Source organism: Penicillium daleae, assembly GCF_028827525.1.
Source record: "Penicillium daleae strain IBT 16125 chromosome Unknown utg000008l_segment0_segment0, whole genome shotgun sequence".
NCBI classification, from domain to species: Eukaryota; Fungi; Ascomycota; class Eurotiomycetes; order Eurotiales; family Aspergillaceae; genus Penicillium; species Penicillium daleae.
Window position 1 is genome coordinate 5,519,229 of NW_026623156.1, and position 25,186 is coordinate 5,544,414.

General features: G+C 50.5%; 9 protein-coding genes across 9 annotated transcripts; 4 read left to right on the forward strand and 5 right to left on the reverse strand.

Annotated features, from left to right (window-relative positions):
* Positions 1-20: 20 nt before the first annotated feature.
* On the forward strand, positions 21-3,998 carry N7458_010471 (putative ABC efflux transporter; the record flags this gene model as incomplete). The annotated part of the gene is made up of 2 exons (XM_056913853.1): positions 21-3,264; positions 3,325-3,998. 2 exons carry the CDS (start codon positions 21-23, stop codon positions 3,996-3,998), a joined length of 3,918 nt encoding a protein of 1,305 aa, XP_056762702.1.
* Positions 3,999-6,222: 2,224 nt separating this feature from the next.
* Positions 6,223-6,768, reverse strand: N7458_010472 (putative extracellular thaumatin domain protein; the record flags this gene model as incomplete). The annotated part of the gene is made up of 1 exon (XM_056913854.1): positions 6,223-6,768. The coding sequence occupies one exon, from the start codon at positions 6,766-6,768 to the stop codon at positions 6,223-6,225; it is 546 nt and encodes a 181-aa protein (XP_056762703.1).
* Positions 6,769-9,753: 2,985 nt separating this feature from the next.
* On the reverse strand, positions 9,754-13,092 carry N7458_010473 (Sec23/Sec24 family protein; the record flags this gene model as incomplete). Its single annotated transcript, XM_056913855.1, is given in 7 exon segments — positions 9,754-10,388; positions 10,441-10,632; positions 10,698-11,135; positions 11,197-11,540; positions 11,598-11,695; positions 11,750-12,955; positions 12,973-13,092. The coding sequence occupies 7 exon segments, from the start codon at positions 13,090-13,092 to the stop codon at positions 9,754-9,756; spliced, it is 3,033 nt and encodes a 1,010-aa protein (XP_056762704.1).
* Positions 13,093-14,148: 1,056 nt separating this feature from the next.
* On the forward strand, positions 14,149-16,045 carry N7458_010474 (uncharacterized protein; the record flags this gene model as incomplete). Its single annotated transcript, XM_056913856.1, has 7 exons — positions 14,149-14,205; positions 14,275-14,675; positions 14,725-14,840; positions 14,891-15,068; positions 15,123-15,767; positions 15,824-15,895; positions 15,949-16,045. The coding sequence occupies 7 exons, from the start codon at positions 14,149-14,151 to the stop codon at positions 16,043-16,045; spliced, it is 1,566 nt and encodes a 521-aa protein (XP_056762705.1).
* A 1,521-nt stretch (positions 16,046-17,566) lies between these two features.
* Positions 17,567-17,899, reverse strand: N7458_010475 (uncharacterized protein; the record flags this gene model as incomplete). The annotated part of the gene is made up of 1 exon (XM_056913857.1): positions 17,567-17,899. The coding sequence occupies one exon, from the start codon at positions 17,897-17,899 to the stop codon at positions 17,567-17,569; it is 333 nt and encodes a 110-aa protein (XP_056762706.1).
* Positions 17,900-18,111: 212 nt separating this feature from the next.
* Positions 18,112-18,375, reverse strand: N7458_010476 (uncharacterized protein; the record flags this gene model as incomplete). Its single annotated transcript, XM_056913858.1, has 1 exon — positions 18,112-18,375. One exon carries the CDS (start codon positions 18,373-18,375, stop codon positions 18,112-18,114), a length of 264 nt encoding a protein of 87 aa, XP_056762707.1.
* Positions 18,376-19,680: 1,305 nt separating this feature from the next.
* On the reverse strand, positions 19,681-21,177 carry N7458_010477 (NAD(P)/FAD-dependent oxidoreductase; the record flags this gene model as incomplete). The annotated part of the gene is made up of 2 exons (XM_056913859.1): positions 19,681-20,529; positions 20,587-21,177. The coding sequence occupies 2 exons, from the start codon at positions 21,175-21,177 to the stop codon at positions 19,681-19,683; spliced, it is 1,440 nt and encodes a 479-aa protein (XP_056762708.1).
* A 605-nt stretch (positions 21,178-21,782) lies between these two features.
* Positions 21,783-23,432, forward strand: N7458_010478 (aromatic amino acid and leucine permease; the record flags this gene model as incomplete). Its single annotated transcript, XM_056913860.1, has 1 exon — positions 21,783-23,432. One exon carries the CDS (start codon positions 21,783-21,785, stop codon positions 23,430-23,432), a length of 1,650 nt encoding a protein of 549 aa, XP_056762709.1.
* A 937-nt stretch (positions 23,433-24,369) lies between these two features.
* On the forward strand, positions 24,370-25,092 carry N7458_010479 (putative 2-haloalkanoic acid dehalogenase; the record flags this gene model as incomplete). Its single annotated transcript, XM_056913861.1, has 1 exon — positions 24,370-25,092. One exon carries the CDS (start codon positions 24,370-24,372, stop codon positions 25,090-25,092), a length of 723 nt encoding a protein of 240 aa, XP_056762710.1.
* Positions 25,093-25,186: the final 94 nt, after the last annotated feature.

Here is a 25,186-nt window from a genome sequence, read left to right on the forward strand (position 1 = left end):
AGCTGACTCTCGCCTTTGCAATGGAGAAGGACGAGATACTCGCCGACCTTGCTGTTCAGAAGGACGCTGGCTTCGACACGATCCTTCACGATGCAGTGTACAACTTATCACTGCGCGCGGTCAATCCCGTGGATGTCAATGTGACCGATCTCTCTCTTGATATCAACACCGCTCCCTCACCGTGGGAGACTTCGCCATCCCAACTCTGGCATCGTCTGCGCGGGCAGAAACCGGAAGTTGTGTCGAAAAAGGTCCTGAATGGTGTTAGTGCAGCGATGCCAAGTGGCAGCTTGACTGCCATCATTGGAAGTAGTGGATCTGGCAAAACGTCTCTTCTCAACTTGATGGCTGCTCGCATGTCCCTCTCGCGGGCAACTGTTGCTGGGGGCACGACCTTCAATGGAGACACCGATATCAACAGCGTCCGCAGTGCCTATGTTATGCAAGAGGATGTTCTCATTCCGACTTTGACCGTTCGCGAAACTCTGCGATACTCGGCCGATCTCCGTCTCCCACCACCGACCACCCAGGAAGAGCGCCATGCCATCGTGGAGCAGGTTATCCTCGAACTGGGACTGAAGGAGTGTGCCAATACTCGCATTGGAACGACCGCGCATAAAGGCTGCAGTGGGGGTGAGAAGCGGCGCACGAGTATCGGTGTGCAGTTGCTTGCCAATCCATCGGTATTGTTTTGCGATGAGCCGACTACAGGACTCGACGCAACCAGCGCTTTTCAGATCATCCGAACCCTGAAGCGACTCGCCCAAGACGGTCGCACCGTCATCGTGTCTATCCATGCGCCTCGCTCTGAAATTTGGAGTCTCTTTGACAATGTGATTCTCCTGGCTCGTGGGTCGGCACTGTATAGTGGCCCAGTGAGCGAGTCGTTGGTGCACTTTAAACAATGTGGGCATATTCTGCCTCCTTTTGTCAATCCAGCTGAGTTCCTCATTGACTTGGCTGCCGTCGACAATCGGACCGAGGAATTGGAAGCAGCGTCTCATGTCCGCGTTGATAATCTCCGCCAGGCATGGCAATCTCGCCCTAGGCCAGATGCGACGGAGGGTAATGCCGAAAAGAAGTCCCTAGCGAAGCTGGCTCTAGAAGGCGACGACACCGGTGCCATGAAGAAAGTCTCGTTTCGCCGCCAATTCCGTGTTCTCACTTCGCGAACTTTCACCACGACTATCCGCGATCCAATGGGTGTTGCTGGTAGTCTTCTCGAAGCCGTCGGCATGGCTGTGATTAACGGCTGGATATTTCTACAGCTTGACGAGAGTCTTGCGGGTATCCGTTCACGACAGGGTAGTCTGTACACTGCTAGCAGTCTGAACGGATATCTGATCTTGCTATACGAGACGTACCGCCTAACCATCGACATCCGTCTGTTTGACCGAGAACGCAATGAAGGTGTGGTTGGTGTCCCGGCATTCCTGTTGAGCAGGCGAGTCGCCCGATTTCCACTGGAAGATCTTCCTGTGCCCCTGCTTTTCTCCATCATCTATTATTTCATGGTGGGCTATCGACTCGAAGCAGGACAGTTCTTCACCTTCTTTGTGCTGACCCTGCTCACGCATTATATCGCGGTGACATTTGCGGCGGTGTCTATCGGCGTCGCGAGGAGCTTCCCCGGGGCAAGCCTTGTTGGCAACATGTGTTTCACGCTGCAGTCGTTCGCCTGTGGATACTTTGTGCAGTCCCAGCAGATCCCGGTGTATGTCCGGTGGCTCAAGTGGTGCGCTTACACTTTCTACATTTTCGGGGCACTGTGCGCGAACGAGTTCATTGGTACCGGAAATTCAAAAATTGGGCATTTTTATGACTGCCCATACTCCAAGGACCTTCTTGACCCGGCATGCAGAGAATATACGGGGCAATACATTATGAACAGCCTGGGACTACCATCCAACTGGATTTGGCGACCAATTGTCATCCTCGTGGCATTCACTCTCGGTCATTACCTGCTTGCAGGTCTATTGCTGCAATACAATCGCTTTGCGATCGACATTGCGCAAGCTCGGAAATCGGATGGCGATCTATCAGCGAAAAAGGCCAAGATCGCGATTCGCCCTGCCGAGAAGGCCCGGCAGGTAGCCATCTCGTTAGACAAATACGCTCTTGAGATTCGAAAGCGTCGACTGCCATGGCAGCGCAAACAAAAACTCCAAATTTTGCAGCCAATCACCGCAGAATTCCAACCAGGGGAGTTGAACATCATCATGGGTCCGTCTGGTAGTGGCAAGACATCACTCCTCAACTCGATTGCTCGCAGGCTGCATGGCTCAGCTAGCACGCAGTACCGTGTTACCGGGCAAATGTTGTACAACGGGGCCGTGCCGTCTGAAAATGTGATTCGCTCCGTGACCTCGTTTGTCACCCAAGACGACGATGCCTTGATGCCTTCGTTGACTGTACGTGAGAGCCTGCGATTCGCAGCAGGCTTGCGGCTGCCAACATGGATGACGCGCGAAGAGAAGAATCGCCGAGCCGAGGAAATCTTGTTCAAGATGGGCCTCAAGGAATGTGCTGATAATCTCATCGGTAGCGAGCTGATCAAGGGTATTAGTGGAGGCGAGAAACGCCGAGTGACTATTGCCATCCAGATTCTTACAGACCCCAAAGTGCTTCTGCTGGATGAGCCCACGTCGGGACTCGATGCTTTTACCGCAATGTCCATCATCGAAGTGCTGCAGGGCCTCGCAGCCGAAGGGCGGACGCTCATCATGACCATCCACCAGTCGCGATCGGATCTGTTTAGCCACTTTTCTCAGGTCCTGCTTCTAGCTCGTGGTGGCTTTCCCGTATATGCTGGCCAGGGACAACAGATGCTCTCGCATTTCGCGAACTTGGGCCATGAGTGTCCAAAGACGACCAACCCGGCAGACTTTGTGCTCGACCTGATCACGGTCGATCTACAACAAGAGGACCGAGAGGCCATCACTCGTGAGCGCGTCCAGCAGCTTATTTCTCGCTGGACCGACGTAATACCACAACTAGGGCGAACGTCGTCTCGGATTGCGACTCCGGCGGAATTGGGTAGTTTGAGACGGCAAATGTTGCCCTTCCGTGTGACATTCCCGCTCGTACTACACCGATCCTTCCTCAACTTCTGGCGCCAGCCGCCATTGGTGATGGCCCGGTCGATGCAGATCGTAGGCATTGCGATTATCATGGCGTTGTTCTTTGCGCCGTTGAAAAATGACTATGCAGCGGTACAGTCTCGCATGGGATTTGTCCAGGAGTTTGCGGCTTTGTACTTTGTTGGTGAGTTATACTTTTTCTTCTCTATTATATCAATGTTATATCAAAACTAATAGGGTATAGGGATGCTCCAAAATATCGCAATCTACCCGAACGAGCGGGACGTCTTCTACCGCGAAGAAGCCGACAACTGCTACTCTGCCGAGACATTCATTCTAGCCTACACAACCATCGAGATCCCCTTCGAGATCATCTCGTCGCTCGTATTCGGTGTGTTAGCCGCGTTCGCTGATAACCTGAAACGCAGTGCGCAAATGTTCCTCATCAGCGCCTTCAACTGCTTCTGCATCATCAGCTGCGGCGAGTCCGTGGGAATAATGTTCTGCACGCTGTTCTCGCACGTTGGATTTGCAGTCAATGTCACCTCGATTCTCCTATCAATCTCGACCATCCTCGGCGGCGTGATGAGCCTGAATGTCAATGATGTTTTGCAGGGCCTGAATCACCTTTCGCCGATCAAGTATGCCATCGCCAACTTGGCACCGTACTCGATGCACGGACAGACGTTTCATTGCACCCCGTCGCAGCAGCTGGCGGATGGCAGTTGTCCTATCAATACGGGCGAGCAGGTGCTTGCGCTGTATAATCTGGACAAGAATGGGCCTATGAATGTGATGGCGCTTGGAGTGTGCACGATTATCTATCGCTTGGTCGCGTATGCATTTCTGAAGGTAATGCGGTCCCATCGGATGATGGAGCGTTGGCGCGAGTGGCGGCAGTCGAGACAGTCGGCTTAATATCGTTGTTTCTTTTACGTTTCCATCATCAGTTTATACCCCTTGCGTGTCGTTGAATCAGAATCGTGATGAATTTCCAGATATTTTCTCTTTGTATTCTATCCTCTCGTAGTGGTCGGGACGTATGACTTGACCTTGACCATCCCCAATATCAAGGAGGATTCTTTAGTCTCTATGGTCTCCTCGTCGGAAGCCGCCGGCATGTATACAGAGGCTTTTGGCAGGGGGCCACCACAACAGACGACGCCACCTTCCGATCGGATATTGTTAATGAGCCTTGGAACGCTAACTAGGTACCCAATGAACAGATGACCAATCATCAGCGACCGGGTGATTCCACCCTGCGAAGGCTTCAATTTGTCAAAATCGGGTAGTGAACTCAGGGACGCCGTATACATTCTCTCTGCGACCGACTCTCGCTATGCCGAGTCAGCCTAGTAATGTAACTATCGCCTTGTCCTTTCTCCATCTGAATCCCAAATCCAAGTCCAAATAGAGTCAATAAAGTTTCGCCGGAGGGGTGTTCTCGGCCTTTCTAGTGCAGGCCCCAAAATTTAGCGGGCTCTTGGCAGAGATCCCAGTGGGAGAAGCCCGGCCGAACCCTCGTCTTGAATTTCCAGAAGTGCCGTTCTTTGTGGTTATCCCAATGAATTTAATCTTACCCGAGTCTTTCACCGTTCAGTCTTTTGAGGTGAAAGTAGTCTGATTGGCGGAGCCAGTCCAAAAATGTATTGCGCCGAACGGTTCGCCCAAGTTTCAAGTCCATCCGGACCGAACAATCTCACCAAAATGCAGTCCTCTCACTCAGCAAACCAACACCCGGCATAGTCTGGTCGGACGGAACCAGACTTGACAATCAGGAACGACTGGCCACCAATGCTTCTGAGTGGCCTGTACCTTTTTAATTTCCTTTTTTTCCCCTTGTGACAGTGGGGTCAGCGAGGCACCACCCGAGAGAATTAGTTCAGGAACAGTGGTCACAAGCACGGATGCTCCTTCTGCATCAGGCACCATGTCCATTGTCCACACCTTTTCACGCCTCCAACCACCGGCGAACCATGCCTTCGAAGAATAACGCCCTGCCTGAAACAGGACACCCATCCCGGTGACCTTGGATCGTCCATCATTCGCTGAACCCTTGGCTCAGTGGAGTCCGCGACACGTCGCCCTGATCTTCTTAAAGTCCCTCACAAACGGCCCGCACACCAGTCCTGCCATCCGACTGGCGGGTTAGAACTGGGGGCTCTGCGAATCGCGCACGCACAAAACGGTGCAGCGGAGCCTGAAAGTCTGACCAACCAGTTGAGAGACTTGTCAAGGCGCTAGTGGTAGATCCACGAATCGGAGAGCGAGGAAGACAAGGCGGGGCTGGTTAGGCTGACGATCGAATCGGGGCTTTTGTGCTGGCAGGGGTTGCCTGTCTATCATCTGGTCTAGATTGAAGGATCACCGGAGGGGAGGGAGTATGGCTGATTTCTTGGTGAGATTTTGATTTTTCTGGTTGTTTTGTGTTGCGCGCGGTTCCACCAAACTCTTTCGTCGAAGGCCAATGGGAGTTTGGGACAGTCATTTTGTTCTTTGTATGGGTGAGAGATTTTTGTTTCGTGTCTTTGGTATCTGTTCAGGGTTTTGGGGCGTGGACAGACTTTTGCTCATACCTTTGTTCTCTTTGGAAGCGAGCCGTTATCGTAGACGATACGATGGAGGGTTGTAGTCGAAGATCGAGCTATTTGAGGTATTACTGCAAGGCATACAATGGAAATGCACATCAATATAAAGTCAATCATGAATGTGATCATTCAATCTCTATAAATCTATCTCAATCATCCCCTATATAAAACTCCAATGAGAAGATCCTCGAATCTTCCCATTTTCCTGATCCGGGGGGTATTCAAAAAATGGGCATCACAAAAAGATTCATCATAGCTCGTAGACGACGTCCTGCCCCGGCGGGAAATCAACCGCTCATTGGAGGGGATAGATAGGCATGTCGAATCAACCGAACATGTTGGTCCAAAATGAACAGAAAATGGGGCCACCGACTGGGGTGGAACGAAGAAAAGCTCGGAACGAGACGAAACAAAGAAGTGAATCACCAACCCGGAAAGGAGGGTTTAGGCGAGACGAGAAGAAAAGACCCATGAAGGAGTGCTCGGGTCAACCGGCAGGTTGGATTGCTTAGAAAAAGGTGGAAATCCACGAAAAGAATGTGTTTGCAACCAATTTACTGGCCGATAGTCAAAGCCAGGCCGGTGTTGATGGGGCAGCCGTGAGTGGCGTGGTCATCAGTGGGAATGAGGTAGGCAGCAGAGCAAGCATCATCGCCAGCCTTGCAGACGGCCGAGGGGCACGTATTGGTCGAGTCAGTGGGCAGGACAGCAAAACCGTACTCGGTGAACTCGGAGCCAGCGCCCATGTTGATGCAAGAGAGATCCCAGAAGATAGTGTCGGTGGCCTGGGTGTACTCGAACTGGAGGACATCAGACTGGTTGGGGTCGGTGGCCAGCTTGATAGAGACACCACCGCCGTTGGGGTTAGTCCTCCAGGCCTCGCTGTAGGTACCACCGTTGGCAGTCAGGATCTGCATGGGACCGACAACGTCGGTGACGGACCAGGCGTAGACGTCTTGGCTCAGGTTGTTGGTGATCAGGACGGAGCCACCAGCGGGAACGGTGTTGTTGCGGCGGACCATGTTATTCATGCCAGAGGGGAGGGCAGAGGCCAGAGCGGCGAAGGCAGCGGCGATGCCGAAGGTCTTGGTGAACATCATTTTGATATGAAAAGACTGTGGGAAATCTAGGTAGATTTTTGTTTGGGGTAGAGAGAGTAGTTCTGATCGACAGATCTATAAAGAATGTAATCGAGAATCGATCTCGAAATGAAAGGCAGGTACCCGAAGGTTTGGAAAGAAAGTGGTCTTCAGAGAGAGAATGAGAGACTTGATTGAAGAAGAACAGAGAAAGAAAGGAATGAACACGGCCTCTTTATAACTTTCGACAGGGTCCTACTCAGTCGCCCCGGATAGGTACCGAACAGGAAAAAAACCGTGTGTGGGTCGGGCCATGCAACGGTCAACCATGGACTTGATCGAGGAACAAGTGGACAAGTGGATCCCCGGCGCGAAAGGCAAAAGAAAAAGAAAGAGTGGGCCAGGGTAGAGGCAAGCGGCGAATCATAGTGGGCGGGATACCAGTGACGAAGGCCCTTGGCCTAAGGTCGCATTAACAGGGTCTTTTGTTTCAATTGATGGACATGTCTGGACTCTATTAGCCGGAGGGTCAATCGCCTAGGGTATGCCTGGCAAATGAGAGGAATCGGAGGTATAGACAAGGACAATGGGATAGATTCTACAACACTAATCTCGTATATCAACTTGTCTACCAGCCTAATGTTAATGTGCGGTGTGATGAGAATCAATAATTGACGTGTCTGATAGTCTATGGGCGGTAAACAACACGGTGAGTCACTTGAAGAAGTGTTGTTCAAGGATCTGATGTCCATTTTGTATGTAGACAGGCCAGATGAGTACTGGCCGTGGATAAATGAAAAGTCCGTGAGAATTACGGTCAGCACACACCCACCCCATAGAAATACGGGAGAGCCACCACCAAAACAGCCGTGGCAATAGCCACTCCACGTCATCCCTTCCGCGCCTATCCGCGGTTCTTTCCCAACCGATTTTCTCCAGCGGCGAACGAGAAAAAAAGATGAAGAAAAAGAAAAAAACAGTCTTGACGGCTCAGCTCTCATCCCATGGCAACTCCCCTCGGCAGTAGCCATATCCTTTGACACATGCTTTGCCCTCGGGGACCATCTGAACCATTGAACCCTGATGCCCTCAAAGCCCTCAAAGCCCTTCAAAGAAAGGGTGCCCCCAGTTATATACTTAGAAACTCGCCTTTCAGGGTTCCATCCCATGGATAGAGACTTAGTACTACTTACTAACTTCGCTTGGGGAAGCTAACTACCAATATTCGGCCCTTCTCAACTGACATGCCCGCCATTTGCCATTTGCCATTTGCCATTTGCCATTTGCCTCCCCTTTGCCATTACAGCATGGCTTACAGTATAATCCTACACTTCCTAATGTGCAACGGGATTGTCAATCTGACTGGTGTATCCGAAACCTGCATGAATCGGATCTTCGCCGTCCAAAATGTTCGACCTGTCCCACTCTTTTTTTTCTCCCGCGCCATCTCCTCGAGTCTATGAGACGAGCTCGACATGTTAAAACCCACTTACTCTCGTGCAGTGACCTTCTCGTTCCTGAATATCGCCGTGGCCCAATTCCACTCGTAGAAATTTTCTTTTTTTTTTTCTTCTCTTGTTTACCCACATAGGTGTGGTCCATCTACTCCACCCCCGATGCCTCTGACGTTGCAGGGCTTTTGGGTACCTGTCGATCTAAGCCTGGGCTATGGAGGATTGCGGTGGCAATGCGTGGTTTTTTTCTGGTTCTTGCATTTCTCCGTGGACTTTTACTCGTTGTTGATTTCTATTTTGTTCAATTTTATTGTTATTAGTGATTATTACTGGCATCGATTTTCAATATTGACTTGTCGTTTCTGAGTTGTTTGGTGGCCCATGCTCCCCCAAAAGCTCGACAGTAACAACCCTGAAAACCCCTGGACCGCTGGACCAGTTCGTTGATATCCAACCTAAATGCAGTTCATACTTTCAATATGTCAGTACTACTAAACAATGTACTTGTCATTCATTCTACTTTCTCCTAGCTTGGATATGATGCCCTACGATCTATCTTCGATCGCGCGACAGTAGTCCCGGCCTTAGCCTGCGTCCGTCCCACGGCCAGTGGCTTGACAAGGCGAGTGGGCCGACTAGGCAGGTAGCAGTTAACAGTCCCTATGATCGCAGGGCAAGCCCGTTCTTTTCACCGAGGGGGGAACTCGGAATAGGGCTTGAATGGGGCCTGAACGGGCGGCCCAACCGCCAGGATGGACGATCGCTTCCCCTCTCTCTTTGCCCACTGTGCCCACTTTGCCCACACTACGCACTTCCAGAAATGCTTGAGGGGATTCTAGACCGACTCTTTTGGGCTGTGAGAGTTTATCGGACTTATCCTGGTACCTGCGTGGTGCGCTAACTTGACCGGGGAATAAACTCCCCCAAGGTTTCCTGGGAGAGTCTGTTGGGCCTGGATGGGCTTAGGGCTTGGTGCTACCGGCCAGGTGGGCATGTCAATGACATTCTCGATTTACTTCGCTGCTTGGAAGTTGAGGAGGATCTTCGATGGACGAGAGAATGTTCTTTTTTTACTCATCGCCTCAAACATCGCAGTGGGCCGGTGATGGGTCTAGATGGCAAACTCATGATGGAGTCACATGTGCCCACTACTTCACACTGAAGGGACAAGAAGCCACTGATTAAGAAGGATGACATGATAAAAACTATTTGGTATACTGTGTACAGAACGATCTCTCCATCTTTCGGGCCCTTCTGTGTGACACCCCCCGCCGTGCCTGGCTGGTGTGGGATCCACTCCACCATCACACAGCCACTCGAGTCACCTTCCTGCTTTGGTGCTGAGTCTCCCCGTTCCTTTTTCGTAGACAGGGATGTGCTGTCCATCAAGTCCGACCGGACACTAAGAGAGGGCCTGGAGCGGAGTCAATGGGACAGGACACGTCGGGAAAGGGCAACGGAGGCCCGACTGACTGGCCCTAAGCAAGGTGCCCAAGTTCTACCTAGAGACTATCACTTGAAGCCTAGGCCGTGACGGTCCCCTCCCGGTGATTTACCACATCGGCGATCGCATAGCCGAGAGACTGGCCAATGTACTCTCGCCACTTGACTCCTCCTTCTTGCGGTGGCCGGCCAACTCCAGGTTGATTTGCCGATGAACATGCACCAGCCAGTCCACGTAACTCTGGGCTTCGTTGTTCCTATCCTCCAACAGTAGCCGGGCGAATTCATACTCTGCCCCATCGAGGCCTTGTCGGGCCAATTGGATGGTCACGGCTTTGGATCCGCGGACCGTAGAGAAGTACTGCAACAAGTTCCGGACCTGGGCGTTGAGATGCGTCTCCAGCACGGGCAGTGAGGACATGTTGGGGTTCAGCTCTTGGAGGGAGTTGTGCCCGGGGCCGAACAGGTCCTCCAATAGGTTGGGCGAAACCTGCGCATGCAGCCAGAGGAGAATGGCCTGACCGTTATCTACCAGGTAGACACCGCCCTCCTCGACCTTGGAGAAGCTTGCCCTTACCGCTGGCGGAACTTGGAGCTGTCCGTGCTCGTTGGCGAAGCCATCTTCCGGTTGCATGTTATGGATGGGAATGATGCGGGGATAGAGGTAGAGAGACATTTCTGTGCAGCCGATTGACCGGATCATACGCATTTCGTGGACACGACGGTCGATTGCTTCATTACCACCTGAAATCGAGATTAGCCAGAATGTTATCCCCAAGCAAATGAAATTACTGACCCTTGAATGCCCTGGACTTTACCAGGCTTAGCATATACATCGAAAACTCCTTCAAGTTCTCGGGCAAAACCAGCTGCCCAGGTGGGTGTGACCCAGAGAAGATCTTGCGATATCCACTGAAAATATCAACTGTCTTCTCGGTAATGCTGGCACGAATGTCCTTAAGGCTCTTGTCGAGTGTCTTGGAGGCAGCTGTAGTGAAGAAGTTAGCAATGTGATAAAAAAAAGACCACTTGGCTGTGTGACTCTTGACTGACCCTCTTTGGCGATGACTGCCACAATAGCATCCTGATCAACAAACTTCATCGTCTCCATGCCACCTTCATTGACAGCAGCCACAACGTTGATACACCGGACCCGGCGTTGGCCATCCGCAGATGTATACAGCAAGGCGGCCTGGAAATGAGCATCCAGTTTGGGGTCCAGTTTTCCATCGTAGCTGAAGAGGACACCGATAGCCTTTTCCGCATCGACACTACCGATCTCAAGATCGGCACCTAGAGCATGCTGTACAAAGTTGCCGTGGTAAGAGGAGACCTGAAGGCCGTTGGAGCATCGCACCTTCATCAAGCACTGGTAACCAGTCTCTCGGGTGATAGCGTGAGCCAACTCGTTCCGCACCTTGGCGACGTCGCGGGGCGCATGGAAGTTGGAGTAGAAGAAAGTTTCACCTCCGGTGAGTGCTGCCACATGACCTAACCATGGAGTTAGATTCATCGAGCTCTCAAATTACCTTCATGTGAGGTCCAAACATACCAATTGTCGCCACATCCGTATATGCGCCACCGGGAGACGCAATGAAAAAGTCCACACCCACACCCGTTTCAGCCATCTTGCTAGCAGTCTTCTTCCATGCCGCATCTTCGGTAGTATACAACTTCCGCTCTCCATCGGTTCCGTGAAGGCTCCGGTCATCCCGTTGCTCTGACAGCTTTCCGGGGCCCCATGTCGGCAGACTTGCCAGCGCGCAGACAATTTTGCCACCTGTTGGTTGCAGCGCTGAGAGAGCGGCATTCAAAGTAGGAAGCAATCCGGACTCGGTATTCTTGATGTGGGAGAAAATGGCGGGTATGTGCTCCAGAAGAGACGAAATTACAGATCTGTTTTCTGCGGTTAGTGTCGTGAAAAGTGGAAGAGTAATGGGTTAGCGAACATACTTTGATTCGTACGGGTCAACAAAGAGACCCTCGCTGAGTGGTACGAACGGCTCTTCCAGGTCGGTCATCACCATCATTTGTGCTTGGTTCAAGCTTGACTGGTCCCTGTGTTAGATCAACACGCAGAGTTGGCCAAGTCCGGGCTCACTTACCGTCAAGTTGTAGAATTGCACCTCCCTGTCATAAGTGACAATGCCAACCTTCGCGCCAGCGGGCAGCTTGCGGGCCTTGGACTCATCGCCCTCGGAGCCATCTACTTCTCCATCCTCTCCATACAACGCCTCCGCAATACCTGCACAGACAGCCTTCAAGTAACCACGATGTGATGACTCGCGGCTGACATCGATCAGGAACAGTGTGCGCAGACCCACGGGCTCCTTATTCCAGTATTCCTTGGGCACCAAGAACTCGACTGTACCCATCATCAATTCCGGCCGTTGCATCCGATCCACGCGCGCACCACTCGGATCCACAGGGGCATAGTATTCGGCGGGAGTGTCATTGGGGAATGTGCACATGTTGCAGACAAATTTGCTGCCACCAGCCCGGAATGACATAAACGGGTTGATGTATGTGCGGCATCGTCGGCAGCGTGGGGGACCCGCATCCCCGAAGTCCAGCACGGGAATTGGTTGTTCGCCAGGATCTAATGGCGCGAGTGGCTGTAGGATCATGCCCAGAGGGAGACCAGTAGAGGAGAGGAAGTCGGAGGTCGAGGGAATGTTATTAAGCGTCAGGCGGGCGTACTTTGGTGACGAGTTGCCCTGATCATGAGCCACAAACGGAATTGAGGCAGGAGGAGGTAGATGCCGGTCCATCGTTGGGTAGACATGGTTAAAGTAATATTGGGCAGGAAGGTCTCGAGATCGGGGGATGCTAGGGATCTGTTCAGGGTCAATCCGACCTTGTGTAGGCACCGAGCCCGCACCAGTGGGCATTCCAGGCTGCGAGGTGATTCCTGGCGCAGAGAGTGCAGGCTGGGGAACTCCACCCGGAGCCACTGGTGGTGGACTTTGATTCAGACCGGTGTTGAAGAATTGAGAGGTTGGTTGCACACCTCCCGCGGGGGGCATTGCATTGTTGAAACCCGGCGCAGAGGCAGCTGAACCGGTTCCAATGTCATGGTAGGCATGACGGTGCTGCTTCTTTCGGTGTGTCCTAGCTCCAGCATCCGTTGCAATTCCCAGGCCAGTCATCTGAGAGGCCAACCCAGCCATATTGGGATCTCCTCCGGCACCCACTGGCGATTGTTGCGCGGCATTGTATGCGGCATCGGGGCTCTGGCCCTGGTATGGCGGCTGAGGAGAGCCATATGCAGGCCACTGATTTGGCGAAGGATTGGCATAGCCAGCTCCCGGCTGTGGAGGAGCAGTACCCGGGGGTAACCAGCAGCAGGGTATGGCTGCGATGATTGAGGGGGAAGGTGTTGTTGAGCTTGGGGGTTGGAGGGGTCGTACCCAGCCTGGCCCATTGCGTGATACATTGGGTCAGCCATGGTGGATCCGGAGGCGAGAAGGACAGGGAGTCTAGCGATCAGCAGAGCATAACGGAGGAGGTTAGAAGGCGTTGTACCCCGCGATGTTGACGATATTGACGATCGGACTGACCACCTTTACCTCCCGCGTCGCGGAAATAAGTGGCTCCGAGGCTTCACGTGTGGAACCGTTAAAAGTATAGTCCTCCCTCCCTGTCGATTAAGATTCACGACACTCCTCAACCTTTGAATACCTATTTGCTTTCCATTGTCTGGTTGAATGTGTCGAATAGTTTTTGATCTTTCTTGTATAGAGAACTTTTGTTTTCTAGGCTCACCTCATCATTAGGCGGTCTCATCCCGATAACTTTGTCGCCATTTCCCTCCACCGCCATTCCGTCGAGAAAGCACCAGCTATGTCATTCCTCATTAGCACCATTGCAGCCCACCAATGCATCAATCTTCGTGTTCCGTGCTGAGTTGGGTTAGTCAACAGGCCGGAACCACCATCCGACTACAGTTGAAAGGATTGAGTAGCTTCCTATAAGCGTGCGATAGCGATGCATATTCATCCCTGATCGCCCCCAGATTTTCAGTGGCCAGCTTTAGTTCCTCCATACCCTGTCATTTGTTCACGAACCCCCTATCGCTGGACTCACTGGCCCCTAACCGAATCAACGAAATCGCGCTTATCGGATTGCGCACATACCCCAGTAGTTACATATTCCTAACCCTTTAGGGCTCGTGAGGATTTTCTTGCGTCCCATTCACACCGTCTGCTGCCTCCTAAATCGGAATTTAGCCCCTCCATCTGGCGTCACTGTCAGACACCAAGATACATTTTCCGTGCAGTCCCCTAGCATATTATCCTAGTGTGTAGGGTAAGTCGCCTCCCATTAAATTATTGCGTGCTTCTATCTTCTGATTTTTGCTTTTTCCTTCCCCCCCCCAACTTTATCTCCTTCCATCCCTTCCCATCCACTCATTATGATGGATCCGACGGCTAAACCCCTCGACCTAGATCGTAAACCAAAGAGCAGCTCACTAGGAGACACTATCCCTCCAGTATCCCCACCAATGGCAACAATAAAAGATGATGACGAGCTTCTGCTCGCGCGAATTGGCTACAAGCAGGTGCGTGCGCCCGCAGTTTCCCATGGTTCCCGCGGGTACTGCCGCTAACCTTATTTCCCCGGTATCTAGGAGCTTCGAAGAGAGTTCTCCAAATGGTCGACGGTATCCTATGCCATTAGTATACTGGGAGTTCTTGGTTCCGTCCCAGCAACCTTGGGCCAGCCTCTCATAGTCGGTGGTCCCGCCACTGCTGTGTGGTGCTGGCTAATCGGCTCTTGTATGGCACTGGCAATCGGCAGTTCTGTCGCGGAATTGGTATCTGCATATCCCACCGCAGGGGGCATGTACTATGTGACAAAGCATGTGGTACCTCCAGATCAAGTCCCACTCTTTGCGTGGACTCAAGGATGGTGCAATCTGCTGGGTCAAACAGCTGGTGTGTCGTCGGTCGCATATACCGTCTCCCAGATGTTGCTTGCGTGCGTTAGCATGAACTCGAATCTCATCAATGGCGAATACTCATATTCACCGTAAGTGAACATCATCATTGAATTATTTTACGCCCTAACAAAGTCCTAGGACTGCTCTGCAGACAGTGCTAGTGTCTATTGGAATACTGCTCGTCCTCGGCGTCATTTGTTCATTGACTACCAAAACTTTGCATCACATCATCCTCTGGTTCGCTCCTATTAACAGTACGTGTTTACCTCATGCATCTTGTATCATGATTACTTATAACCAATAGTTACGGCTACGGTCTGCATTTGTGTGGCACTTTTATATCTTACCCCAGATAAGCAGCCGGCGGCGTGGGTCTTTACTCACTTTACCGACGGGTCGGGATGGGGATCTAAGGTATTCTCATTTTTTCTGGGCTTCTTGTCCGTTGCATGGACAATGACCGATTACGATGGGACTACACAGTTAGTATAGCGTCATACTCAAGCGTCACAACGTCATTCTAACAATTATTCTAGCATGTCCGAGGAAACCCATGATGCCGCTGTTCGTGGACCAGTTGCTATCAAGACTGCTGTGCTTGTATCTGGAGCCTTTGGATGGCTCCTTACCGTTTGCATGTGTTTCTGCTTGACTGATTTCGAGGGAATCCTGAACTCTCCAACAGGTCTACCTGCTGCTCAGATCTTCTTGAATGCGGGTGGAAGAACGGGCGGCACGGTGATGTGGGCCTTCGCCATTCTTGTCCAATTCTTCACTGGTTGCTCGGCTATGCTCGCTGATACTCGAATGGCGTATGCCTTTGCTCGAGATAATGCCCTTCCTTTCTCCCCCTTCCTCGCGAAGGTCAATCGTCATACCCATACCCCCGTTAACGCGGTCTGGTTTGTGGTCTTCTTCAGCATTGCCCTGAATCTGATCGCCATCGGGTCGACCGAGACTGCTCTCGCGATCTTCAGTGTCACCGCTCCTGCATTGGATATATCTTATGTGTCTGTGATTTTGGCACATCAGATTTACAAGGACAAAGTCAAGTTTATCGAGGGACCATTCACCCTCGGAAGATGGGGCACTCTTGTCAACTACATCGCAGTAGTCTGGGTGCTATTCATTAGTACAATCCTCTTCTTCCCGTCACAGCTGCCTGTTACCCCTGCGAACATGTAGGAGCCCCCTCGACGCAAATTGGACTTTCTGCAAACTAACACTGCTTTACTAGGAACTATGCAATCTGCGTGGCAGCCTTTATTGCCATATTTGCCTTGGTTTGGTGGTGGGTTGCAGCTAGAGGGTAAGACATGATTCTCGTCTGGATGAGCCAGCAAGTACTAACAACTGATTTAGCAAATATACTGGTCCCCAGACTAACGACATCATTAACGAAATTCCGAGCGAGGACAATGGTGAGGACTGTGAAGAACCCGACGACTTTTCTGTTTGAATTACCACATTTTGTCCGACTGATAACCCTGTTGATCTAAATTTACATTGAATTGCTGCTGCTAGAATAGACGGACACGGGCTTAGAGAAGGAAGTTTGGAGTTTAGTATAGTCTGTTTTTGACTGCCTCGGGCTCAAAATCTTCAAGATGGTCACGTTGACAATGTCTTCCTGGCGCTTGTGATAAATGAGAACTCCGATACAACAAACATGAAAAGTTCAGCCATATTTTACGTCTACCACATTATTTTTGAAAGATTATATCTCATCGACGTTCTAAAAATCTTTCTATATCTCTAAGGAAAATGATAAGGACTTCGAGTCAGAACATGTGTTGAGGTTTCAGACTCACATACGCCACGATACTGTGTTGAAGTCACCGGCTCGCATAGTGCATATATTGCGCACTTGATCCGACCTAAGCACTCTGTCCATGGAATTTATTCTCTTATTTGGTAGAAGTGCATCCAAGCTTGAGCCCCTTAAGAAAGCCAATTCACACGTGGCAAATAGCTCGCAGAAGCATAGGCAAAAATCAATACTATTTAACCCTCGACACTCCGGTTCCGTATCAGTATGCTTGACAATCATTCAGATCGGGTGATCATTACCAAACTCGTCCCACTATCACAGGTATTCCAAAGGATGAAGTGTTGTACCACCAGCTGCGAATGTCGATGGTGGCGCGTCTTAACCGCAGTGACTCGGCTCTGGATGACTCGGCGCTAGACAAGTTAGTCGAGCAGTGTCGCATGCAACCCGGTATTGCCGACCCTGTGGATCGTGTATTCTATCACAGAACTTTGGCTACCAACCGCTGCACCCATCATGACAACAATCCGGCCCCTGCCTTGATCTGGAGAGTGAACAGTGGAATGTTCCGCAGAGATTCGTTCCGCAGAGATTCGAACCTCCTTGCGATCAACTTGAACGGCACTAGCTAAGAATGGAAAAGTAAGGACAAGTCTGCGTCGAACCATGCACACGTGGTAGCTACGATTGCTATTCTTAGCTGGCTCCTTCGTCCCTCCGATGGTATTGTCCCTGCCAAGGATATCTTGATCTTGACACCATACAGAGATCAGTGCAGACTCTACGAGAAGCAGCTGCAAGAGCTGGACTTGGCAAAACCAGGGTTTGGCTACCATGATGTGAAGGTAGACACGGTCAATCGATTCCAACGTGGCGAATCCCCAGTCGTGCAGTTTGATTTGTCGTTACGGACAAGATCGGGTTCATGCAGGAGCCAGGAAGACTGTGTACTGCATTAAGTCGGAGTTAAAGCAATGTTTCCATCAAACGCGCTGCCTCGTCAATCATCACCACCACAGGCTTAAAGACCGAGTAGCTCGAATGTTGGGCCACACAGAATAGGGTACCCACGACGACATCAGCAGCCTCCAAAGTGACTTGGAGGAGATATTCAAACTGCCTCTTGAAGTTCTACTTGCCTTCTTGTCGAGATCTCCACAGATATAGCTTCCAAGAGGGTGCGTAAGGTGCAATGACGGGCTCACGCAGTCAAGAAGAGAGCATCGTGACCAGATAGTAACGGCTCTTCTTGGGAGATCTCATCAAGAGGAAGATCGTTTTGCTGAACTTGAGGGTCTTCTCAATATCGTGCACCTTTTCAGCTTGTGCGTGATAGACACCGCGGCTCTTGAATCCAATGCAGGGGCGAATTGCCACGTCCTTCATCTTGATAGCTACAACATGGAGCTCGCCTGTGGCAAGAAGTTCCTCAATGTTTGGGAGGGTTTTCATTGTATGGGGAAGGAGAACGGCTTGTGGGTCTTGGCGATGAGTCCGGAGCTCTTTGCTCAAGAGGTCCTCTCTTCCTTCGAAGGAAGTCATCATTTGAGTTTCAAAGACCATGCCTATCAGATACTGGGTCTGTAATTTTGTGTAAGTCATTTGGTATTGAACCAATGGGATCGAATGAACAAGAAACAGGTAGACGTACCTCTGCAGTCTCAACGTGGACTTGCTTGATGTCAATAGACTCTACACAGTGAGGGGTCAGGATGAGAGAGCGAGTCTCCGTCAACACTCAAGATGGTCCCTGGTCAGTTCTCCATGTAGGTGATAGTTGCTTGGATATCGGCACAGGGAAATGGGTCGTCATGTCTAAACACAAGCTTCGTGGTGACACCAGGTTGACGATGATCGACATTCCAGTCGTTCAGCAGTTCACCGTCAGAGTTGAGACTTCTCACTTGAGCTTGGCATTTCTCAGACTGGGGAAGGTAGTCGCGAATATTAGTCCCTTCCAACTGGCCGGACCCTGCATCAGGCAGTTTCGGGGGACGCCTAGGTTTCTGCTTTCCCATTTTCGGGATGAGAAGTCATAACCTGTTGACTCTATGTGGTGATGAGGAGTGGGAATCTGTTGACTCTGTATATTGATGAGGAGTGAAACCTACTGACCTTGTGTATGGATGAGTGGATGGGTGGACGAGTGGTTGAAGAAAGAAAGAAAAGAGTGGTGAATAAGAAAAAAAAGGAAGAGGAAGGATAGGGGGTGAAGGGCTTCTGTAGCTGGGTGTGCTGAAGGAGGGCAAGTGAGAGATGTAGGGTTTTGTTGGTTGATTGGGTGTTTGTAGTTTTCCAGAAGAGTGCAGTTCCTACGGGGCTCGGCAGTCAGGCCGGTCGAACCACAGAAAAGCACTGACACAGTCACCGATGCAGACCGTGTGTCCCGGGTTTTAGGGACGCTTGTCAGAGGATGAGGTCTCGGCAGTAAGGCCGGCCGAGACTTCAGAACAACCCCATCACAGCCACCGAAGTAGACTGTGAGCCCCAGAGAGATGTTGACAGAGCATGGGGGGAGGCCAGGGAGGAGGGAGCGGAAGGAGGCGAAGCAGGGGTGGAGGAAGCATATTAGCAGGGGAGATGTAAAGATGAAGTTTGAAGAGGAAGAAGAGAATCCAGAATAGGTGGAGGGGGGGGCTTTTTATATCTGGTGGTGGCCTGGGGGCCAAGGCAGCAAGCGAGAGCAAACAGCAAACACAAAGTTGATATGCTTGATGCCAGTGAGGAGGTGCCTTATAGTTTCAACTTGACAAATTGAAACCAGGGATGTCCGTTTGTCCTCAATCAAACATGAATTTGCGTCAATCGATGCATTCGATTACTGCGTCAGGAAATCCTCATGTAAAACCAACCTAGCAGAATGGTGTGTATGTGTGTGTGTGTATACTGAGCCTCATTCTATGGTTCTGATAATGCCGAAAATGGGTTATCATGAACGTATGTAATAAAACTTTGATTTCCATTTCGCGTAGAATGAGGAATAATAGCAGAAGTCCTGTGGTAAGATAGAGGCGTACAATTTCAAGACTCGGGGAAAATAGCCTCGTAGGGATGATGATACTTACTCCGATCTTGAGACATCATTCAAGAGATTTCAACATTGAATCCTACAGATTGTGATAGGAGAAAAAGTAGTGCACGCATAGTGGCAATGTATTATATTGATACTCCGATGAGATTTCAGAAATCATTAACCCATCGGGCTGTACTTAGCGGCACCTGTTAGATGATGATTACACCAGAGGATTACTGAATTATTTCGGTACAGCGGCTGAAGTCTTTCTTCCATGGGATGATCAATTCTAAATATACGTGTATTCATCTCAAGGCTTTGTGGCGGGGAATTTACCGCTGCCCAAAATATCACCATCCTCAGTCTTCCCGTTCAAAGCTCGGTCGATACGGAACTGAGAAGTCTGGAATAATCGAGGCATGCTAGTTTGTTCGAATGGAATGTCTTGAGTGATCATCTTGGCAAGCTCTTTCGAGGACAGCCAAATGACCGGCATACCGTGACCATTAAAACCTGCAAGGATGTACTGGTCCTTGCTGCCAGGCACAGTGCCAATATGAGGGTTGGAGTCGTAAGAGTAGCCCATGACGCCGGACCAGATCTTGTCTATCTTGGCGCCGGTGTCTTCCCATCCACGGTAGGTCTTCTGCATATATTCGTTATAGTAGTCCTTTGCAGATTCGATGAGGATGCTGTCATCCACATTGTCATACCACTGATCCTCGTGACTTCGGAACACGGCAGCAGCACCTCCCACAACGATGCTGCCGTCGGCCCGAGGAATCAGATATGAAAGAACATTGTCTTCGGTCCGGTTGATATAAGAATTGTTAAGAAGGGGTGGTGTAACTCCATCTGGAACCGTTATCCGGCAACAGATACCCTTGCACGGAACAATGTTCTTCTTATATTGTGGGAGAATACCGGACACATAGGCATTGTTTGCATATACGACCTTCCCAGCGTGCATCTTGCCTCGAGGTGTCTCGACGGTAAACCCGCCTTCTGGGTCGGTAGTTACTGACGTGACTGGAGTGTTCGTTTGCAGGTTGACACCTGCATCAACAATGAGCTCCACTAGGTGCATGATGAACTTGTAGGGCCACATTGTCCCGGCAGTGAAACTGGCACAGGCCTTGGCGCCTTTCACACCGCAAATCTAGGCAAGTATCAGGTCGCTATTCTTTTCTGGAACATAGATGAGCGATGCACTTACTCCTTCAACGTTATCACCAGTGTAAAAAACGACATCCTCCATGTATTCGAATCCTTCAGCAACCATTCGATCGTATATAGCTTTGGCTTTCTCGGCCGCTTCTGCGTTGCACCACACATCGATCGATCGGGTTAGGGTGAAATCACAATCAATCTTCTCATGCTCGATGGTCTTTTTCAGGGCGCGTAGATTGTGAATTTCAAACTCGGCAATCTCAGCTCCTGCTCGAGCGCCTGCTCGGTCAACATACGTGGGGATGTGTCCATAGAAATCAGGCCTTGCGTGACCGCCATTCCGTCCCGTTGCTCCTGAGGATGCGCCTCGAGCTTCTAAGATTGTAATGGACCTGTTCGCATCGCCATGGTCCTTGACGAGATGGTAGGCAGTACTGACACCAGCATATCCAGCGCCGATGATCACGATATCACTGCGTTCTGGCAGTTGCTCTGTTGAACGATGATCATGCAGGTTATGCCGTGTTGTTTGCCAAAAGGTCTCGCCAGGATTGTTGGCAGGGAGACAATGGGATGTCCCTGCGGTTTGAGGCGAAGCTCTAATTCGAGTGGGCAAATCTTGAGTTCTGGCAGGCATGATGGAAGGATGACCGATAACGAATGTAGATGAAAGACAGGGAAGAACAATCAACAGAGCACATGGGTCAGAGCATATGGGTCAGAGCTTAATTAAGTTTCCCACGATTTTGATAGTGCTGAGTGGCTTTATCGCGACAGTCCGGAGACCGGAGTGGCTATCAGCAATCGGGGAGGGAAACTGGCCACTCATGCCGAACGCGCCTGTCGGCCGGACCGGAATTTCCTATTCGGGCTGCAACTCTAAAGCCTAATCTCGCCCCACCCATGGCTCACGCATGCACCTCCCCGCATGAAGCCACGACACAGAGACGACGCAGTCAGTGAGTGCTCAACCTCCTTTCTGGAAGATATTCAGTGTCTGAGCTTCATTCTTATCTTGCCGGTATGAATCCGGTTGCTTGAGCCAACGACAAACCGGCGATTACCAATGGCCCCAAGTTGAGCTGCTGCCCTGCATCCTGATTGGTGCCCGACAGATTGCCAAAAGCAATATGCATGGAAGTGGAAAACAGTACAAATTTCCCACGACGACTCCAATTATTCAGTCTTCTCCAAGAAAATTCTGCTTCGACTGCTTATTCTGCAAGCATGTCCATTTCCGCCATGTCGGAGGACCACGATATACGCATTACCTCTTCCAAAGAGAAATACCCGAATTACAACGCCGAGATGACCAAAGAAGGAGACGTGGAGAATGCTGCTGGGCAACTGGAGGAAATCCACAATTTCCAGCAGGGACTCCACCAGCGACATATCCAGATGATTGCCCTCGCCGGCACTGTGGGAACGGGGCTGTTCCTCAGCTCAGGTCGGGCCATTGCTCACGCGGGTCCATTAGGTGCCTTTCTGTCATATTCCATCATCGGCCTCTGTGTTTGGAGTGTTGTCGGGGGCGTGGGTGAGATGGGCGCACTGGCACCACTTAACGGTGGCGTGATACGATATGCGGAGATCTTTTTCGATCCGGCCCTGGCGTTCGCCAATGGATGGAACCAAGTCTACTCCTATATTGTGTCTATCCCGGCCGAATTGGTCGCATGCGCAATCATTGTCGAGTTCTGGATCACTGTCAGCAGCGCTATATGGATCACTGTCTTTGGCCTAATCATGATAGTCACGGCGCTGCTCTTCGTGCGCATCTACGGCGAACTTGAATTCGGCTTCTCGATCCTCAAAATCATGTTGGTCGTCGGTATCAACATCATGGCTTTGGTCATTACATGTGGCGGAGCGCCAAACCACAAAACTACAGGCTTCGAATATTGGAAAGCTCCATACGGCCCGTTTGTCCAATATCTCGGCATCAAAGGCTCATTAGGTCGATTCCTCGGATTTTGGACCACATTCAGCAATGCTCTATATGCTTATTCGGGCATTGAGAACATCACCGTTGCCGCTGCAGAGACTAGATGCCCTCGGCAAGCAATTCCAATGGCTGCACGACGTATCTTTGTCCGTATCCTGTTATTCTACGTTCTGACAATTTTCATGGTTGGTCTTGTTGTTTCCTCGGCCGACCCTGAGCTTCTTCGAGACAGTGGTACTGCTGCACAATCTCCTTTCGTTATCGCCGCCAAGGATGCCGGTATTAAAGTAGTCCCATCAATCATCAACGCCGTTGTCCTAACCTCAGCTTGGTCATCGGGTAACTCCAACATGCTCGGCGGCTCTCGAATTCTATATGGAATGGCAATGCAAGGTCATGCTCCAGCTGTTTTCAAGCGTCTCAACCGCTTCTCGATTCCCTACGTCGCGGTCGCCCTCTACGGCATCTTTATGGCCTTGGGCTATATGAGTCTATCCGACGGTGCTTCATTGGCATTTACGTGGCTCCAAGATCTCGTTTCTATCTCCACGATAGTTAACTGGATAACTATCCTGGTTGTCTATCTTCGATTTTTATACGGCTGCAAGAAGCAGGGTATCGACCGAAAGCGAGAGCTCCCTTGGGCGGCTCCCTTCCAGCCGTATGGGTCATGGATCTCATTGGTCGTTTTCGTTCTACTCTTCCTCACTGGAGGTTACTCTACGTTTATGAAAGGGCATTGGTCAACAGAGACATTCATATCCTCCTACTTCAATTTGCCTTTTATCCTGATCGTGTATTTTGGTTACAAGTTTTGGATGAAGACGAAGATTATACCCTTGGAGGACATTCCTATTCGACCTTTCATTGAGCATTATCAGCAGAATCCTGAGCCAGAGCCTGCTCCCAAGCGTGGGATTCAGCGATTGAACATTCTATGGTCTTGATGTTGGGACATACCTTGTCAAATATTTAGCAAATGCAATTCTCTCTATTTCAGTATAGAACATGATTATGGTAAATTTGCTCGCTTGAGTTACCAAGTACCTTGAAACAATACTGGGTACCTAACACTTTCGATACTGGACCTAGGTTAAACAGAACTGCACGGAAGTTCAATAGATATCAAGCAGGATCCGTGCGAAAACTTCTCAATATGCCATGCCTCGGCATCCTCTCTTTGCAAATGTTTTTTCATTATGTTTCTAAGTGAAATGAGGTGCATTTTCAAGACACTAATCGGTCACCATACTCAGTGTCATCGGTCGTTGAGTTACCACCAAGGCTACAATTGTTTTGTTACGATGTCGTTAGCGATTGATTACTTTGTTCAGCTTACGAAATCGGAGAGATTAGCTTATCTGAGTTATCTCAATACGCTCCACTTCGTAACAAAGGTGCTTTCTCGTGCTCTAAGAGAATGAATAATACCCAGGATGGATAGGAAATCTAGCCTTTCTTCTATCAATCATGTACTCCGTAGATAGGGGTCGAAATTCACAAGCCATCCTCATGCAGAGCTGTTGATAATTTCCAGCATCCAATACGGTTTGACCGGACCGGAGCTTCCCAATTGGGAATAGTGGCACCGGAGCTTGCGATAGCAGTTGGGAGCTTCCAGTGCGGTGGAGAAAAAGGACAAGTGACCACCAAAGAGTCATTTGATTAGTTTACGAAGCTTATCTTCCTGCACTGAGCCTGAAACTTTGCAATTGGATTAAGGAAAACAACTTTACTATCCTGCGAGGTATCTGAGTCTTTCAAATCCAGATCGCTTCCTGCTTCCTGGCAACGCAAGTGACGTCCTGCTATTTGAACCCCGCACCGCCTGAATATCAATAGAGCCTCATCAAGACTTCGCTCAATCACTTTCTTTCCCTCGCAATGACCGGCCAAAAACAAGTCGTGTTCGACGTAGTCGGCACATGCGTCTCTTTCGACGCCTTCTACAATGGCATTGACAAGGTCATCGGCAACCGCCTCCTAGCCCGAAACATCACCGCTCGTTCCTTCGGCTTCACCTGGATGACAGCCGCCGAGCTGGAGTTTACATTCCTCTCTATATCCGAGCGCTACAAACCGTATAAAGAAGTCATGTCGGCCCTCTTCTTCCGCACGCTATATATGATGGGCGTCGAGGACCCTCGTGGCTTCGCTACTGAAGCTGAGCGAGATCAGTGCGCACAGGGATACTCGGAGTTGGAGCTACGTCCTGGAACCAAAGACTGCTTTGCTAAGCTGCGCGATGCTGGCTTCACTGTGTGGTGTCTGACGACCGGTGACACTAAGCGTGTACGAGGATACTTCGAGCGTGGTGGTGTTGACATGCCTCTGGAGAACTTTATTAGCTGTGATACGGCTGGTGTGGCGAAGCCAGCACTGGCGGCGTATAGGCCTGCTCTGGCCCAGTTTAAGAAGGAGGACGCAAAGTGGTTTGCGGCGGCACATATGTGGGATGTCACTGCTGCTGTGAAGGTGGGATTCCGTGGTGCTTATTGTACTGTTTATGAGCGCGAATCTTGTGCCGAGATCTTCGATGCCGAGTTGGAGGTGGTTGAGAATACACTGCCCGCAATGGCCGATAAGATTATTGCGGCTTCGATTTGAAGAAGTTTATGTAATTTAGAATAACACCAAATGAAATGTATAGAATTGTACAATATGATGTATACACAAGCTCAGAGAAAGCCGTTCAATGTCT